The sequence below is a fragment of the Coregonus clupeaformis genome, chromosome 13 (assembly GCF_020615455.1).
Source record: "Coregonus clupeaformis isolate EN_2021a chromosome 13, ASM2061545v1, whole genome shotgun sequence".
NCBI classification, from domain to species: domain Eukaryota; kingdom Metazoa; phylum Chordata; class Actinopteri; order Salmoniformes; family Salmonidae; genus Coregonus; species Coregonus clupeaformis.
Genome location: NC_059204.1, coordinates 38,609,046 through 38,627,613, shown reverse-complemented (window position 1 = coordinate 38,627,613; position 18,568 = coordinate 38,609,046). Strand labels below are relative to the sequence as shown.

At 47.8% G+C, this 18,568-nt stretch overlaps 1 protein-coding gene across 2 annotated transcripts in view; it reads right to left on the bottom strand.

The window, feature by feature from the left end:
- The window catches only part of LOC121579894 (roundabout homolog 1-like), a 267,144-nt gene that overhangs the window by 50,627 nt on the left and 197,949 nt on the right, over nucleotides 1–18,568 (bottom strand). For both annotated transcript variants that reach the window (XM_041894856.2, XM_045224365.1), the window contains 2 exons: nucleotides 11,170–11,327; nucleotides 6,889–7,009 (listed from right to left, as the gene is read on the bottom strand). In XM_041894856.2, the coding sequence (XP_041750790.2) occupies nucleotides 6,889–7,009; nucleotides 11,170–11,327 (279 nt within the window). The remainder of the gene's footprint in view (nucleotides 1–6,888; nucleotides 7,010–11,169; nucleotides 11,328–18,568) is intronic.

Below are 18,568 nucleotides of genomic sequence, written 5' to 3'. Positions count from 1 at the left end.
GTGAGCCCAAGGTTCCGACGCCGGATAAATATGAGGGGGAGCTGGGAGGATGCCGTTCCTTCCTTATGCAGTGTGGATTAGTGTTCGATCTACAGCCCTACTCTTATGCCACAGACAAGGCTAGGATAGCCTTTGTGATTGAGTTGCTGCGTGGTCGAGCGCTAGAGTGGGCTTCAGCCGTTTGGGAACGACAGGATCCCTGCATGGCTTCATACCAGGGGTTCACGGCCGAGATGAGGAAGCTCTTCGACCATTCCGTCCGAGGGAGGGACGCAGCTAGGCGCCTGTTTTCTCTTCACCAAGGAACTCGCAGCGTGGCCGACTTCGTGATCGAGTTCAAGACGTTGGCTGTGGAGAGTGGGTGGAACGAGGAGTCTTTGCAAGCGGCCTTTTACCAGGGTCTGTCGGAGCAGCTCAAGGATGAGTTGATCTCCTATCCGGAGCCTAGTGACCTGGACAGCTTGGTAGCCTTGTCTATTCGGGTGGATAATCGAGTCCGTGAGCGAAGGAGGGAGAAGCAATGGGGTCCATCCAATCGATCAGCTTTCTCAGTTCCCAGTCGGGTCGGGTGGTGGTCCAGAACACGTCGATCATTCTCCTCCACAAAGGATTAGTGGAGAGGTCCTCTCCCGATTCTGAACCCATGCAAGTGGGGCGGCACGGGTTAACCAAGGAGGAGCGTCAACATAGACGTAGGACCAACTGCTGCCTCTACTGTGGTCGCTCGGGACATTACATCTCCACTTGCTCCCTGCGGTCGTCAAACTGCCCGGCTCGCTAAAGTTGGGAGGACTTTTAGCGAGCCAGTTTCAACCTCTCAGTACCTCTGTCAGACCCCGCTTCCCGGCTACCCTTGTGAACAGGAATCAGAGCTTAGCGCTTAACGCTCTTATCGATTCAGGTGCCGATGGAAGCTTTCTTGATGCCGAGTTGGTGGAACAGCTGGGGCTTTCCAAGGAGCAATTGCCGGAAGCCATTGAAGCGACCACTCTGAACGGCAGTAGTCTGGCACGTATCACGATGAGGACTGAACCGGTTAAGATGCGGTTGTCAGGGAATCATTCTGAGATGATTTCATTTTTTCATTCTGCCGTCTTCCCATGTTCCTCTGGTCCTTGGATACCCCTGGCTGAAGGAACACAATCCCACGTTCGATTGGGTGACGGGCAAGGTAACGAGTTGGAGCCTGGATTGTCATGCTAACTGTCTCAAGACTGCCTGCCCTCATTCGGTTACCAGTCAGGTGATTGAGGCTAAACCTCCAGATTTGTCCCTGGTTCCCGAGACATATCACGATTTGGGGGAAGTTTTCAGTAAGCAGAAGGCTCTGTCACTCCCCCCACCGACCATATGATTGTGCCATCAACCTGGTTCCTGGAGCTGTCTACCCCAAGGGAAGGTTATACAGTATCTCCCGACCTGAACGTGAGGCGTTGGAGACCTACATCAAGGAGTCCCTAGCTGCTGGTCTCGTTCGGTCCCTCGTCATCACCCCTGGGGGCAGGATTCTTCTTTGTGGGTAAGAAGGATGGCTCTCTTCGACCATGTATTGATTATCGGGGGTTGAATGACATCACGGTCAAGAACAAGTATCCCCTGCCCTTGATGAGTTCTGCCTTCGACTCTTTACAGGGTGCTACGGTGTTCACCAAGTTAGACCTACGCAATGCGTATCACCTGGTCCGGATCAGAGAGGGGGACGAGTGGTTGACGGGTTTCAATACACCGATGGGGGCACTTCGAGTATCAGGTGATGCCGTTTGGACTGACCAATGCTCCAGCGGTATTCCAGAGTATGGTGAACGAGCGTCCTGAGAGATATGATCGGTCTCTTCGTGTTTGTTTACCTGGATGACATTCTGATCTTCTCGAAGGAACCTTCCGACCACGTCCAGCATGTCCGGCAGGTTCTGCAGCGATTATTGGAGAATCGCCTGTTCGTGAAGGCCGAGAAGTGCGAGTTTCACGCCCACACGACATCCTTTCTCGGGTACATCATCTCCAGGGGTGAGATTAGGATGGACCAGGAGAAGGTTAGAGCGGTTCTGGAATGGGCCCAGCCCGGTACGAGATTGCAGCTCCAGAGATTTTTGGGGTTTGCGAATTTCTACCGCAGATTCATCCGGGATTACAGCCGTGTGGCCGCTCCATTAACTGCCTTGACTTCCAGCATCAGGACCTTCAAGTGGAATCCGGAGGCGGATCGAGCGTTTCTGGATTTGAAGAGGCGATTCACCAACGCACCGATTCTCTCTCAACCGGACACGGCCCGTCAGTTCGTCGTTGAAGTGGGCCGCGTCTGATGTGGGAGTTGGCGCCATCCTGTCGCAGCGATGCTCCACGGACAGTAAACTCCATCCCTGCGCCTACTATCTCGTCGCCTTTCGCCTGCGGAGAGGAATTACGATGTGGGTAACCGGGAGCTTCTCGCGGTGAAACTTGCCTTGGAGGAGTGGCGCCACTGGTTGGAGGGGCGGAGCAACCGTTTATTGTCTGGACTGACCACAAGAATCTTGCTTACGTGCAATCGGCTAAACGTCTCAACTCCCGTCAGGCCAGGTGGGCGTTGTTTTTCGGACGATTCAAGTTTGTCCTGGCGTTCCGACCTGGATCTAAGAACGGCAAGGCGGACGCCTTGTCCCGGATGTTCTCCAAGACGGAGGAGAGTGGGTCCAAGACCGAGACAATTCTCCCCGGAACTGCGTCGTGGGAGCAGTTATGTGGAGGATTGAGGAGGAGGTGCTGGCGGCCCTTCGGACTCAGCCCGGTCCCGGTAACGGTCCACCCGGTCGGTTGTTTGTGCCTGAGTCGGTTCGTCCTGCTGTTCTCAAATGGTCCCACGCCAGTAAGATGGCTTGTCACCCTGGCGTGGCTCGGACAATGGCGTTTCTTCGCAGACGTTTTGGTGGCCTGCCATGGCCGAGGATACTCGGGGGTTTTGTTGCTGCCGGTCCAGTGTGTGCGCAGAATAAGAGTACCAATCGGCCCAGCTCTGGACTACTTCACCCCCTTCCTATTCCCCGGCGTCCATGGTCGCATCTGGCCCTGGACTTCGTCACGGGGTTGCCCGCTTCTGAGGGGAACACGGTCGTGCTGACTATCGTGGACAGGTTCAGCAAGTTCGCCCACTTTGTGCCTATTGCCAAGCTTCCTCTGCCTCGGAGACGTCCGAGATCCTGGTCAGGGAGGTTTTCAGGGTCCACGGTTTGCCCAGTGATATCGTTTCCGACCGTGGCCCTCAGTTTACCTCTGCTGTCTGGAAGTCCTTCTGTGTGGCCATTGGAGCTACAGTCAGTCTCACATCTGGTTTTCACCCCCAATCCAATGGTCAGGCGGAGAGAGCCAACCAGAAGATGGAATCCACGCTACGCTGTCTGGTCTCTTCCAACCCCACCTCCTGGGCCTCTCAGTTGCCTTGGGTTGAGTATGCCCACAATACTCTCCCTACATCTGCCACTGGGATGTCTCCCTTCCAGTGCCTGTATGGCTACCAACCTCCCCTGTTCCCTTCTCAGGAGAAGGAGCTCTCTGTGCCTTCTGTTCAGGCCCATATTCGTCGTTGCCACCGGACCTGGCATCGGGCCAGAAAGGCACTCCTTAGAGGTTCGGACCGGTATCAGCTCCAGGCGAATCATCGCCGGACCCCCGCTCCCACCTATACCATCGGAGATAGGGTTTGGTTGGCCACACGGGATCTTCCGTTACGGACTGAGTCTAGGAAGTTGTTACCGAAGTTTATTGGTCCGTTTGTGGTGGAGAAGGTGATCAATCCAGTGGCAGTGCGACTCAAACTACCGAGGACGCTCAGAGTCCATCCCACCTTTCATGTCTCCTGCCTCAAGCCTGTCTTCCTCAGTCCTCTGTTGCCTCCTCCGCCTCCTCCTCCTCCTCCTCGGATGATCGGAGGTGGTCCTGCCTACACGGTGCGTCGCATTATGGATTCCAGACGGCGGGGCCGGGGGTTCCAGTATCTCGTGGACTGGGAGGGGTATGGTCCTGAAGAGAGGAGTTGGATTCCGCGGCGACAGGTCCTAGATGCGGATCTCATCAGGGACTTTTACCGCCTCCATCCTGGCGCTCCGGGGAGTCCGCCCGGTGGCGTTCGTCGGAGGGGGGGTACTGTAACGATCCCGGCTGTCTGAGTCGGGTCCTGGTCGTAATCTCCAGTTTCCCGAGGGTTCGGGAACGCTCCGGGGAGCGCTCTGGTTTCCGCACCTGCTTCCCATTAGCAATCTGCACACCTGGGCCTAATCAGCACCTTTCTTAGGCTCTGGCCCAACATCCAGTTCCTGCCGGATCGTTAGCCATGAACATCACACGTCCGGAACCTTCACCCCACCTCTGCCTGATGGTCGGCGGCTGCCGAGCCATCACTGGACCTTGCACTGCACCCCCAACTACTCATCCACGCCGCCCGCTCTGTCCCTGGAATATTCTGCACCTTTTGTTTGTATCCGAATAAACCCTCACTTTCGTTCAACTCTCCTTGTCCTGGTCTGCTTTTGGGTTCTGGCTGAGGGAACTGTGACACCGTTGCTGCTGGCCTTCACAGATTCTGCCATTACGCTCCTGAAATGACCGGTATAGTATCGAGTGAAGTTGCCAATAAATTCTATCTAAATGAAAATGACACAAATCTAAAAGTAACTTCTATTGCCATTGCCAATATATAAAAGTAGTCTACATAAAGCCAACAAATAAAAACATTGCAGCCCGCAGTCAGAAAATGTTGTGATAATAAATTACATTGGCTATGCATGGCCTGTCTGCAAGGGCACATTGTATTAACTATTAACTTGGTCCAGCCAGAAGCTCCTGCTAGCAAACTTGCAACATTGTATAATATATTCTCGGCCCTCAGAGTGTCCGCTCCAGTGAGCTCCGGACAGACACAGCTGTTGGCTGTGTCAGGTAGGCAGGTAGACATTTTATGATGTTTCCACCGGATCAGAGCATGACATTTTTTCCCCCTTTCATGCTGAGTGGTTATCGAAAGGGAGAGAGCTGGAAAGATTTTTCAAATAGGCTATGTTGAAGAACGATTGTCATTCTCAATGGATGTAAGACAATCAGAAATAGTATCAGATCCCCAAATGGGCACATTTATAGGCCTACATTTGTGCGCAGGCCAGGTAGCCTAGACCTACTTCTATGTGTAATCAGGTGTGTGTCCTTACTCAAAATTGACAGGAGCGCTCCAAACAAAAGACAATTAATAAATTGACAACTCGTAAATGGAATTAAATAAACCCAAACTTTTTCTCACAAGTGTAGCCTAGGTTGTGCGCTCTGTAAACAACGTGTCCACTCCTACAATGACAACGGTATGGCTGTAATAATACAATATTGAATGCATTAACAGAAATTACCGTAACTAAACAAACATTGTAGATGAATTAACGGTAGGCTAAATGTACAACTGGTGATACTGGTGTGCACCCCCGCGGCCTCCGCAATGGATTAGTCCACTCAGAAAGGCGTGAATCAGACAGGTGTCTCGTGTGCCATATATATTACCTTTTATATATTTGCCACTGCTCGACTAAAAAAATCTCGGTCGACCAACAGCTTATTGACCAAACAATCGACCAGTCGACTAAATGGGGTCAGCCCTAATACATTTTCCCCCAAACAAAGGCTTAAAGATAGTAGCTCACAGTAGCTTTGGCAAGGGAAATGGATTTCAGTAAAGAGAGATCAATTATTTTTTTATAAGAATGGCCACTCCACCTCTACCCTGTCTATCAGCTCTGAACACTTTATAACCCTCAAAATTAATCCAGAATGTCCCCAGAGATCTAAATTTCAGTGAATACCAGAATGTCTGCATTGCCCAGATCTTGATGTAACCCAGTTTAGGAAGTAAGCTCCTAATGTTCAGACGCATCAACCCAAGTCCTATACGATTAAAGTCACATGGAGTCTCCAACTCAAACAAGCTACATTGAATAGGCGGTTGCAGGCCTTGTCTGATGGTTGATATTGATATAGTTGGTATGGCTATAAGATTGCATAGAACTGGCCTATATCTCTATTAGTAATAGAGGAAAGAGTAGAAATTTGAATTACTTTTCCAAAGTTGGCAAAATAGGCCCTAAGGCCGCAGCCAATGTCAATATGAGGAACTCTCAGAGTAACCAATGATGGAACGTTATAAACGGACTTACATGGGCTTTGGTAGCTATCATGCATTAGCCCAAGCCCTCTGCGTGATTTGAAAACTGAGGGCGTATTCAATTTCACATTTAAAACTAATAGCATTGGGTGAGCAGACCGCAGTGGGCTTCTCTTTTGACAATAGCAGATCTAAGAGCGGAGTTCAAACGAATAGGTACAAGATTACAACTGAAAACACCCCTGGTAGTATAGACAACAGTACGATGATAACGCTTAGAAAGGATGTGAGGTATTACCTGAGCGGTGCTTGGACTGTCTCTGAGTCAATATCTTAACTGGGCAGCAGGAGGAACGGATGAGAGTGAGGGGTGGTGGTGGGGGTACAACCTCTCCAGGACAGCTAAGGGGTGGCAGGGGTCACGGTGGGGCGACAGGGTCATACTGAGTTTGGGGCTCAAGGGAAATGCCTGCACAGCTGCGGGGCTGGGGGCCATTGTTACGTAACCTCTTTCATTAATGGATGATGTGCCAGGGAGAAAAGCCTTTACCTAGGGGGACAGGCAGGCTCAGACATTTTGACCTTCACTGTCACAACTGAGACTGACTAGGTGACTGAATGGGACTTAGAGGCAGAACAGAGAGACAGACTCCGATAGAGGGACAGACCAACAGATGGCAGACAGACTAACAGACAAAAAGATATACCAACAGACAGAAAGATGGACGGACAGACAGACATACGGACAGATAAACAGACAGCTCGGGTCTTACCTAGTACAGTCAGTTCGGCAATCTCGCTCTCCCTCTCTCCCACCATGTTGGTCCCCACACAGATATATTTCCCTGCGTCACTTTTCCTGGCGTTGGTGATCATCAGCTTCCCACTGCGGATCTGACAGATGGAGGGAAGAAAAGTAGAAGTTGTAAGGTCATTTGTAACTGAATATAGCATGTTATGCTTGTAATTCCCTAAAGACTATTTGATGCAACAATTTGTGGGCTTACACAATTCTAGAGCATGTCATACAATCTAGAGGATAAAACGATGACTTTCCACCTGTCAAGCCCAGACAGAGGTCTGTCTGGTAGGTTTAAGAAGCAGCAGCTTTGAGTGTGTGCATTCCCAGCTGGCCCGGCTGGTTGGCTGCGTGGCAGGGAGTTTATTCCGCTGACAGAGGAAGCAGAGAGCCCACAACCCCTCAGGCCTAAAATAACCACTGCTACAGCACCAGCCCAGAGATACTGTACTGTGCCACGCAACAGGATCGTTGTAATGGGAAATCTCTGGATGGTTGGGTTGGAGAATAATGTTATTTTCAAAGTAGCACTTTTGTGCTTATAATTGTGGAATCAGGGTTTCTAAGAACATAACCAAATCATGCAACTATTAAAATGTATTGAAATAGGGATTGCTAATAAAATCAAATAAAATCAGATGTTATTGGTTGTGTCCACATAGTTGCAGGTGCAGCGAAATGCTTAATAGTAATCGTAGGGTTAAAGAGGAGAGAGAGAGTTTTGGTGGGGTGTAGTAGGATAACCGTTCTATAGTCAATTGTCCAGTCGTAAGATGCAGTGTAGAGTGACGTTGGTTAGTGAGTGGTGGGGAATCAGAGGGCACCAGAGCGTGTCACAGAGGAGAGGAGGGGAGTAGAGGAGTCGTACCGTGGCCAGGCCAGTGGGTCAGCAGGTTCCAATCTCACTGTGTGTAAACCACGCTGGGATGACCAGCCAAGCAGTCACAACTAATCCACTCACAACCTGATTTAAAGCAGCCTAGCCCCTCTCTCTGTCCCCATACACCTCTTCTAACCCTCCTCATGCTCCTCACCCTCACCCCCTCTCGTCCCCGCGAACTTCACAACACCTGAAACACGCTGAGAGGAGGCTGACCTTCCCTCTCCACACTGACACATTCTACCAGGCCAGAAAAGTCCTAATGTGTTACACAGGGACCAGGGATGAGGATGGGAGAGGAGGGGATGGGGAGAGCAGAGGAGAGGAGGGGCAGAGCAGGGGGGAGGGCAGTGGGCAGGTTTCAAAGCCCAGTGGTCCCAGAGGTCCCTGGGCCAGGACCTGTTTATTGTTCCACCCCTGTGGTGCTGGCCACTTTTGAAGTGTCATCACATTACCCTGCATTTGAAGGGGGACAAAGGCGACGAGGAGTGTGATACCTTTAGTGAGTGTGTGTGTGTGTCTTTGTTGGTGTGCATTCTGTCTGTGTTTAGCAACTGCAGAGCACAGACCCGGAGTTGTTCGTACAGTACAGTGTAGTGGGGGACAGGGTGAGGGTGGGGCAATGAGAGGCACATCTGGAGCTGCAGTAGTAGTCCAGAGGAGAGGCCTGAGAACAAAGAGACAGAGGTCCTTTGAAGAGCTTCTCCTCAGATGTCCTCCTGTCACATCCCTGCACCATCAGCCTGCACACACATTCCTCCAGTCTTACACTCTCTCTCTCGCTCTCACAACGTCAGACCCACAACAACACCAGCAAATACATCACTCCTGTCCTCCTCCTCTCTCTTCTCTCCCTCTCACCCTTCCTTTCCTGCATTCCCCTCTGTTTTTCCTTTCCTTCATGCATCTGCTTCTCCATCTGTTCCCTCCATCACATAGCGGTGGTGGTGGTGTGTGTGACTGTGTTCATGTGTTCCATTATGTTCCTCTGTTATGTGTGCTACACTACACTACACTTCACTACAATATACTTAGGTGCCTATCACAATACTTAGGTGTCTATCACTATACTTAGGTGCCTATCACAATACTTAGGTGTCTATCACTATACTTAGGTGCCTATCACTATACTTAGGTGCCTATCACTATAATTAGGTGTCTATCACTATACTTAGGTGCCTATCACAATACTTAGGTGTCTATCACTATACTTAGGTGCCTATCACAATACTTAGGTGTCTATCACTATACTTAGGTGCCTATCACTATACTTAGGTGTCTATCACTATACTTAGGTGCCTATCACAATACTTAGGTGTCTATCACTATACTTTGGTGCCTATCACAATACTTAGGTGCCTATCACAATACTTAGGTGCCTATCACTATACTTAGGTGCCTATCACTATAATTAGGTGTCTATCACTATACTTTGGTGTCTATCACTATACTTTGGTGCCTATCACAATACTTAGGTGTCTATCACTATACTTAGGTGTCTATCACTATACTTAGGTGCCTATCACAATACTTAGGTGCCTATCACTATACTTAGGTGCCTATCACTATAATTAGGTGTCTATCACTATACTTTGGTGCCTATCACAATACTTAGGTGTCTATCACTATACTTTGGTGCCTATCACAATACTTAGGTGTCTATCACTATACTTAGGTGTCTATCACTATACTTAGGTGTCTATCACTATACTTAGGTGCCTATCACTATACTTAGGTGCCTATCACTATACTTAGGTGCCGATACGATATGTATTGCGATTCTAACGATTCTCACGATTCTATAAGTATTGCGATTTGATACTGTGATTCAATGTTCCAAACATTTTGCTCACTATGTCTGCTGCAGAGGGACAAGACAGAGCCATGAGAAAAATATTTTTGATCAGTCATGGAATTAAAAGTGCTGAAAACATATTGGCTCACCATTTAAAAACAAGATGGAGAACAAGCAAAATACCGGCAAAATACCGGAGTTTTGGCGCAGGAACAGCCGACTAGCGCAAAAATAATGTTGAGATATTTAAAAAATGATATTGCGATATATCGTTAAAAACAATATCCCGATATGTAACTGTATAAAATGTTCCCCCATCACTAACTACACTGCCCCTTTAGAGTTAATCACAGTCCTGAGGACGGAGAGCTGACACCCACATCACCACCAACCTGACCCCACCACAGTGAATATAGGGTGGTAGTGGGATATTATGCTACAATATACAGTACTGTAGAACTGTACAGAAACTACACACCAGCACCCTCCCTCCCTGCTGTTGATGCATTGCTCTGCACCACTGGCAAGCCCAGTCCCCTTCCCTCTCCCCATCAATTTAAAACAAACGCTTGGCCACACAATGTGTTCATTCTCGCAGCACCAAATCCCACAGCAGATCCCCGGAACTCGACGTGGTTTAAGAAACAACAACAGTTTTGGGAGTGGATGTTGTGTTAGAAACAGAGCATAAACACAAGCGCTGCGTTGTTTACAGGGCCTGTGGACTCATTAGGAAACAGTCTTATCTGCAGGCCCATTAGTCCAGTGAGCCGAGCAATAGCTATGAGGCAGAAACTAAGCTGGCCCTCTGTTTACACTCTGAGCCAGTACACAAGGGACAACCACAGACATGCCACAGGGACTGTGGCCAACATGGCTGCCCTGACTTCACTACAAGACCTTATTGGACTTGGTATTTTATTACATTGTAGTGAAATTGGTTTCGTTATGGAAATGCAAGCAGCGGTAAAGACAACAGGCATGCAGGCAGATGGGTGTAAATGAGGAGATAAGAGGGAAGTACAAAGCCAACGCAGCCTTTGTATTTCCTTCAGAAGGCCCTCCTCCTCTCCTACACCTCCTCCTCTCCTACACCTCCCTCCCGTCAGTGCGGAGGAGAGCTGCTCTGTCCATCACAGCCCCTCAGAGAGAAACTACCTGTCACTCCGGAGGAGGATAAGCCTTGGATCCCAACTCACAAGTCCCCTGGAGTGTATACAGACACACAAACAAGCAAACATGCTCGTGAGCGCACACACACCCACCCATCCCTGAATTCTTTGCACGCTTCCACAGATAGCCTTTGTTCCAAATAGACATTGATTGGCCAAATCACAGTACAATATGATTTCATTATGTTAGTTAAATAGATGATGCACTTGTTTCTCTTCATTATTACATGTCTGCCAACAGAGACACTTTGATCTTCCTGGAGCTGCACCAGCAAGCAGTGGGGTGTGTGTGTGCGCATTTGAATGTGTGCGTGTGTGTGTGTTGACGAGCAGGTGTGATGTGCAGGCCCAGTGCAGTGCATGCTCTGTACAGAGAGTGTGCTCGGAGGCTAACGAAGCTTGTCTTACCGTGATGCGCTCATCTCGGTCATTGATGTTGGTACCATCTTTCCTCCATGAGATGGTGGGCTCAGGATGCCCGCGGGGCGGTTGGCACTCCAGCACAGCAGGCTCGCCCGCTGCCACAATCACATCCGCTGGGTTCTGTCTGAAGTCATCACGGAGAACTGTGGAACAGGAGAGAGAAGGGGTTAATGGCCTGTTAGCACTGCAGGTACATTGCAGGTCGAAATGAAACAGAAAAAAATGCACTAGTGGAACATTTAGGGTATACCTGTTCAATATTCAAGACTCTTATGACCAGACTCTAGAAGTGCAAGGACAAAACTCAAAAATCTGAGCAGAGGCAGTCAGTGATGTCCATCACAGATCACTACTCTTGAGGTAGCTGGACATTGTATAGTGTAAAGTGGTCTCTGGGGTGGTGTGCCAAATCCCTGATTTGCTATAGGCCTACCACCCACTCTGTCTGATTAGACTAACTTTACCACCTGCGTCTCAACTGTCACTCTCTACTCCAGTCCTGAGGGAACATACAAACACACAGGCAAACACTTTCATTTGCATCACAATCCCATTTACGACTCCCAGGAACTTTGTTTGAAGTGTGAGGTATCCATCGACCAAAATACAACCTCGCCAGTTAATGTTTCCCTACCTTGTTTGCCCATTAAACACTTCAAGAGAGATAGGAGGATATTTTTGCAAGAGCCATTAACAAGCTAGCTAGGTGGAAAACACACACTCTTCAAAGGTTTAATGACCATTAGTGCAACGACCCAATACATCATACTCAATAACAACCTGACACAATCACAATGTATTGCTAGTTAGTGAATACAGGCTGTGGAGGGGAGTGCTGAGGGAATTATGCATTTGAGCGAGGCTCTATTTTGACTATAAAGACATTGAGTTTGTCAGGGAGCAATGACAGCCCATCTACTCCTGATGAAACTGAGAATTAATTATTCTACAGACACTGGCCCAGTTAACAAAGGCCTAGAGAAGAGAACAGAAGAGAAGAGAAGAGAAGAGAAGAGAGACTCTACAGCATTTCAGTCCAGGCCGTTTCAGTCAATTCCAGAGTCCCCCAGCTAGCCCAGTGATTGTCTTCCCAGCCCGTTCCGGATTAATGAGTGAGTTAGCGACTACACCCTGAGGGACATCATGCTCTCATAAATTTGAGAAATTCCTCATCCCTTCTCCGCAGCTCTTTTCATTATATTCCCAACACAGTTACTGAAGCCTCCTCCTTTCTCCCCTCCTCCCTAGCCCCCTGCTGTCAGCATGTAATATCCTCTGTCTCCCCGAAACCAGATTACATGACATTACATTTCACTGCATAGATAACATTACATTACATTATCCAACATTTCATTACCAGGCACTATATTCTATATACACTGCATGACATTACATTACATTGTACGGGATTGTAAGACATTCCTCTGTGTCTAGGTTGAATTTGTGTACGCACTCAAAAGTGAATAAGGCCTTTCAGACAATCCATGAATCCTACATGGATTTATTCCAATAAACTTCCTAGAATCTTCCAGAATGTTTTAAAGAGTATGTCATATTTAAACTATAATTTCCCAGTACTCCTTTCCAGAGAAACAATATGTTTGAATATTTGTTTCAGTTGGTGGTTATCAAGGGAAGCTGATGTTGTAAACCATGTAAGCCCATCTATGCAAACCACCAGTGTTGTATCACCTGTATGCAAATGAGCATAATCACAGAAGTGCCTGACATTTGGGTAGGAATAGAATGTTGCTTACGACGCTACGACCTTATTATCGTGACTTGAAAATTATGTAGGTCTGTCAAAACGGTGTGTACTGTACTGTTAGTGGCCACAAGAGTCTGAAGACAAATACATGTGTGACACCATAATTATGCTAGTTAGAGTCCTTCTGAGCAACAGTGTGTTTACCTGAGACTACGGAAAGGAATGCTGTTTACTATTTTTACTGGAATGTTTTGCTATTAGATTCTTCTAGGTCAAATTCTTCAGTATTTAGTCTGTGTGTGTAGTCTCTGTTCTATTTTAATGCCCAGTTTAGCGTAGCTCAGAAGATCTGAGAGCAATACAGACCATCTCTCTTACCCTACTTTGTCCACAAGTACCTCATAAATACCTATCAACCACAAGTTTAATTCAATCTACCTCTCTCTAACCATCAGCCTCAAACATTACTTCTCCCTCCCTCCCTATCTCCCTTCCTCCCTCTCTGATCTCATTCCCTGTATGGTGGTCTGAGTGTGGAGCAAGTCTCAGTCTTCTGCTCCACTGTGCTGTGTTGTGCCAGTGGAGGCCAGGGGAGGCCAGGGGAGCGGGTAATCATGTTAGGGAGCAGGAAACTGTGGAACTCTGAAACGTACAGCCCAGAGTCCAGATAGAGAATACTCTTCCCATGGACTCACACTCAACAGCCAAAATGCTCTGGGACATGCACTACCAGTCAAAAGTTTAGACACACCTACTCATTCAAAGGTTTTTCTGTATTTTTACTATTTCATACATTGTAGAATAATAGTGAAAACATCAACACTATGAAATATCACATAAGCAAAGAGAAACAACAGTCCATCATTACTTTAAGACATGAAGGTCAGTCAATACGGAACATTTCAAGAACTTTGAAAACCCAGAGTTATCTCTGCTGCTGAGGATAAGTTCATTAGAGTTACCAGCCTCAGAAATTGAAGCCCAAATAAATGCTTCACAGAGATCAAGTCACAGACACATCTCAACATTAACTGTTCAGAGGGGACTATGTGAATCAGGCCTTCATGGTCGAATTGCTGCAAAGAAACCACTACTAAAGACACCAATAAGAAGAAGAGACCTCCTTGGGCCAAGAAACACGAGCAATGGACATTACACCGGTGAAAATGTGTCCTTTGGTCTGGAGTCCAAATTGGAGATTTTTTGTTCCAACTGCCGTGTCTTTGTGAGACGCTGTGTTGATGAACGGATGATCTCTGCATGTGTAGTTCCCACCGTAAAGCATGGAGGAGGAGGTGTTATGGTGTGGGGGTGCTTTGCTGGTGACACTGTCTGTGATTTATTTAGAATTCAAGGCACACTTAACCAGCATGGCTACCACAGCATTCTGCAGCTATATGCCATCCCATCTGGTTTGGGTTTAGTGGGACTATCATTTGTTTTTCAACAGGACAATGACCCAACACATCTCCAGGCAGTGTAAGGGCTATTTTACCAAGAAGGATAGTGATGGAGTGCTGCATCAGATGACCTGGCCTCCACAATCACCCGATCTCAACCCAATTGAGATGGTTTGGGTGAAGGAAAAGCAGCCAACAAGTGCTCAGCATGTGTGGGAACTCCTTCAAGAATGTTGGAAAAACATTCCAGGTGAAGCTGGTTCAGAGAATGCCAAGAGTGTGCAAAGCTGTAATCAAGGCAAAGGGTGGTTATTTGAAGAATCTCAAATATAAAATATATTTTGATTTGTTTAACACTTTTTTTGGGGTACTACGTGATTCCATATGTGTTATTTCATAGTGTTGATGTCTTCACTATTATTGTACAATGTAGAAAGTAGTAAAAATAAAGAAAAACCCTTGAATGAGTAGGTGTGTCCAAACTTTTGACTGGTACTGTAGCTTTCCAGGCCTCCTAAACCACTGGCAGTAGGAAAGCAAAGAGAGGAATATAGAGTAGAGGGAGATGGAGACAGAAGTAGCAGTAGCAGCCTAACAGACATTTAACCCTATCTTGCGGAACAAATACAGTTTGTTACCAGCAACTTTCTGGATTGAGGAACATTGTACCGAACCTCCCCTCTGCAACCCTAACCTTCAACTCCCAGTTCCGTTCCGTCCGCTACAGAGCTTTCTGTGAGTACTTTTCAAATAACAGCCTCAGGGCAAGTCAGGCCCATTTGCTATGCCTCCCCTATACAGTGCATACATATACAGTACTTGAACTTAGTGAATGAGGGATATTGGGAACAGCTGCTGAGACGTCAAATTAGCAAGCAGGGGCTGTCTGTCCTGTCGGCCCAGTCGGTTTGTCCTAATGGGTGTGACAGTAATGAAGACGGGGAGCTGCTATACCACACAGCAGCACAAACCAGCCCAGACAGGAGAGACTGAGCACAGAGAGCACTGAGCTATGCCGGGAAGAAATGGAAAACTACCACCGCAATTCCTCAACTCTCAACATGTACTGTGCAGGATAACGGAGCTAGCTGACTGAGAGCCACAGGCTGAACTGGAGACAAAGAAAACTCACATCTTCCCCAAAATGGCAGGCTCAATGGTCTGGTGTCTGGTCAGGGGCTTGACCACATACAATCCTTTCCTGTCTCCCCTGGCTGCGAGCTCCCTGCAGCATCACAAGGAGTACATATGTGATTAGTGGGACAGGACTCCAGATCCCACAAACATGCTCCAAAAATGTAATCTTCACTCAGTGAATAAGTACACTAGTGTAATCTCATGTCTTAACACTCTAGCAGGGCCCCTACTGAAATTAGAAATGGGAGAAGATGAGATGCAGAGAAAGTAGCTGGCAGAGGAGAGTCACGGAGAGAGAGAGGCACAGAGAAAGAGAGAGAGAGGGAGAGGGGGAAGGACGGATGGAGACCATGGAATAATAAGGGAGGGGAAAAGAGGGAGAGAAAATGAGAGAGAGAGAATGAGAAAAAAAATAAGAGAGAGAGACCAAGAGAAAGGGAGAGAAAATGAGGGCGAAAAAATTTGAGAGAGAGAGAATGAGACAGAGAACTAGAGAGAGAGACCAAGAGAGAAGGAGAGATTTGGATCTCTCTTTACGTATCGTTGAGCATACTCCTTCTCCTGATGAAGTGGCTAAATTGTGCTAATTTGGCGGTGGGCTGCTCACCAGCCAGCACTGCCAAACATTACCCATCATAAATAACACAGGATTAAAGCCTGAACAGGCCAGGCCAGGGGAGCCCAGCCAACAGAACAGGGAGAGAGAGAGCAAAGCAGAGCCTAGCAGAGAGCAGACGGGAAACAATGAGAAAATAAAACATGGGTAATCACTCCCAGATGGCCCCAGCTCTCTCCTCTCAGGCAGGCCGCCCAACTGGATTTGCACGTTCCGCAGTACGAGAGGGCGAGACGCCTGATGAGCAGTGTGGATATGGGAGAACAAATTGGGATGACCATTTAATTGGAGGCATTCTGGCCCAACTCTTTTGGTCTCCGGCCCCTCTGATCTGATCCAGGGAGCAGGGAGAACACCGGCTGACTACAGGCAGTCTACTGGCCTGCAGATGACTGCCTGGCTTGCTGGCTGACTGGGGCCTGATGGGAAACAGCTGTTCCCATGTCACATGATAAAAGGCATTCCTTGTGGGACACAAAAACATGGCTGCAGTTACTCTAGACAGGAACAAAAACGGAGCCATGAGAACTCTTGTGTAAAGAGTCTTCTAGCTTTATGTCGTAAAAACATGCAATGTTAGCACACAAACAACCTGGCAGGAACCAGTGTTTTAAGCGTTGTTGTTAAGTTGCTAAGAACATTATGTGCTTTTGCACGGGATAATTCACACATGCATTTGTGCCCACGCACGCATGGGACACGCACACACACATACAAAACAGGCACACACAAAATCAGAATCTGCTAAACCAGTTTCCTCCCTCTTTTTCTCCCTCTTCTCCACTTCCTCCATCTCCTTTACATTACATTGTCTCTCAATCCATCAGCCCCATGTAATTCCTCTGCTGCAGTCTTTTTGTAAAGTAATCCTGACAGTCTCCTTCCTTGAACCAGTGTAACTGACACCAGTGTATACTCCTAAATCCCCCAAACCAGCAAGCTTCAAACTACAAGGTTATAGTCTGGCATGCAGAAATAGAGAGGGAGAGGGAGAGAGAGAAAGAGAAAGGAAGAGGGAGAGAGAGAAAGAGAGAGAGAGAGAGAGGGAGATGGAGAGAGACAAACAGAGGGAAAGACAGAGAGAGATGGAGAAGGAGTAGAGGTGACTGTGCGTCAGTGGAGCACTGTGATGATGGCTCACATATTGAAGCTATCCCATCTAGCCTTCAGGCCTGTCCACTGAGCTGGGACCTGCACCTCTACTCTCTTTCTGTCTCCCTCTCTCTCCTTCTCTCCATCTATCCCTCCCTCCAGTGCAGAATCCCACAGCCCACTTCAAAGGCGGAGACCCCTGGACACTGTGTCTTAACCCTGGATTTGATTCTGTCTGACTGCTAGGCCCGATGGAGCATCTCTCCTCTCCACTCGCAGCCTGAGGATAGAGCAGGAGCATACATACATACTGCAGCAGGAGAGCAGTAATCCTCTCTACACTAACTGACTGACAGACAGACAGACAGACAGGGCACACTGTAATAATATAATATAATATGCCATTTAGCAGACACTTTTATCCAAAGCGACTTACAGTCATGTGCGCATACATTTTTACGTATGGGTGGTCCCGGGGATCGAACCCACTACCCTGGCGTTACAAGCACCATGCTCTACCAATTGAGCTACATTAGGCCCTGCTGACAGGGGCACGCACCACACAGCATAACCTCTCACCTAACTACTAACCACAGCCCAGCCTAATCCTGACTCTTCCCTCCATTTTGTCTTCTCCAGCATGTTCCTGTTAAAGCCACCCTCCTGTTAAACTGGTTGCATCATTTTGTTACAGCTATTTGGTCATGTCTTCGTAGATATGGTTAGAAAGACTTAACACCACCTCCTGTCATCCTTGTTGCCATTAGGCTATCACTCCAAGTTGTAATACTTAAGTTGCAGTATTACAGTAAGTTGTATGTTAAAAGACAGTAGCTACCAACAGTAGGTGTGGTGGTCCTTCCACCCTGAGTGTGACTGTGTGATGGTGAGCAGAGCAGAGCTGGGGTCTAGCTGAGCGCCCATCAGTACCTCAGACAGCCGTGTCATACAGTGCAATGGGCAGCCAGCCACACTGAGATTCCTTTAGAAATTAATGGGCTTCCTCCCAGAGCACACACTGGGCATGGAGGTCCATATACATACACACACACACATTTGAAATACTTTATCTGAATCCACAAATCACATTACATCGTAAAGGATTCAAACATTTCAAAGGCCGTTGATGCAATGACACTTAAGGAAACAAAAAGCACCTTCTCCTCCACACAGCTAGGCTGCCCATAATGGCTGACACAGAGCAGTACCTACACACTTGTTTTGCTCTTCTCTTGGGCAGGCCTGCAATCTGAAATCTGAAGGTCTATGTAAGTCTATGTACGTGGCAAAGACTGCCAAATATCAATGCCACCAACCTGCATCTGTATTCCAGGCTGTCCAAGTGTAATATGAGGGGCTGCTATTTAAGGAGCTTGTCAAATAAGGCCTGTTCCATGTAACAATTGAATGAGCAGCCCACTTCCAAAATCA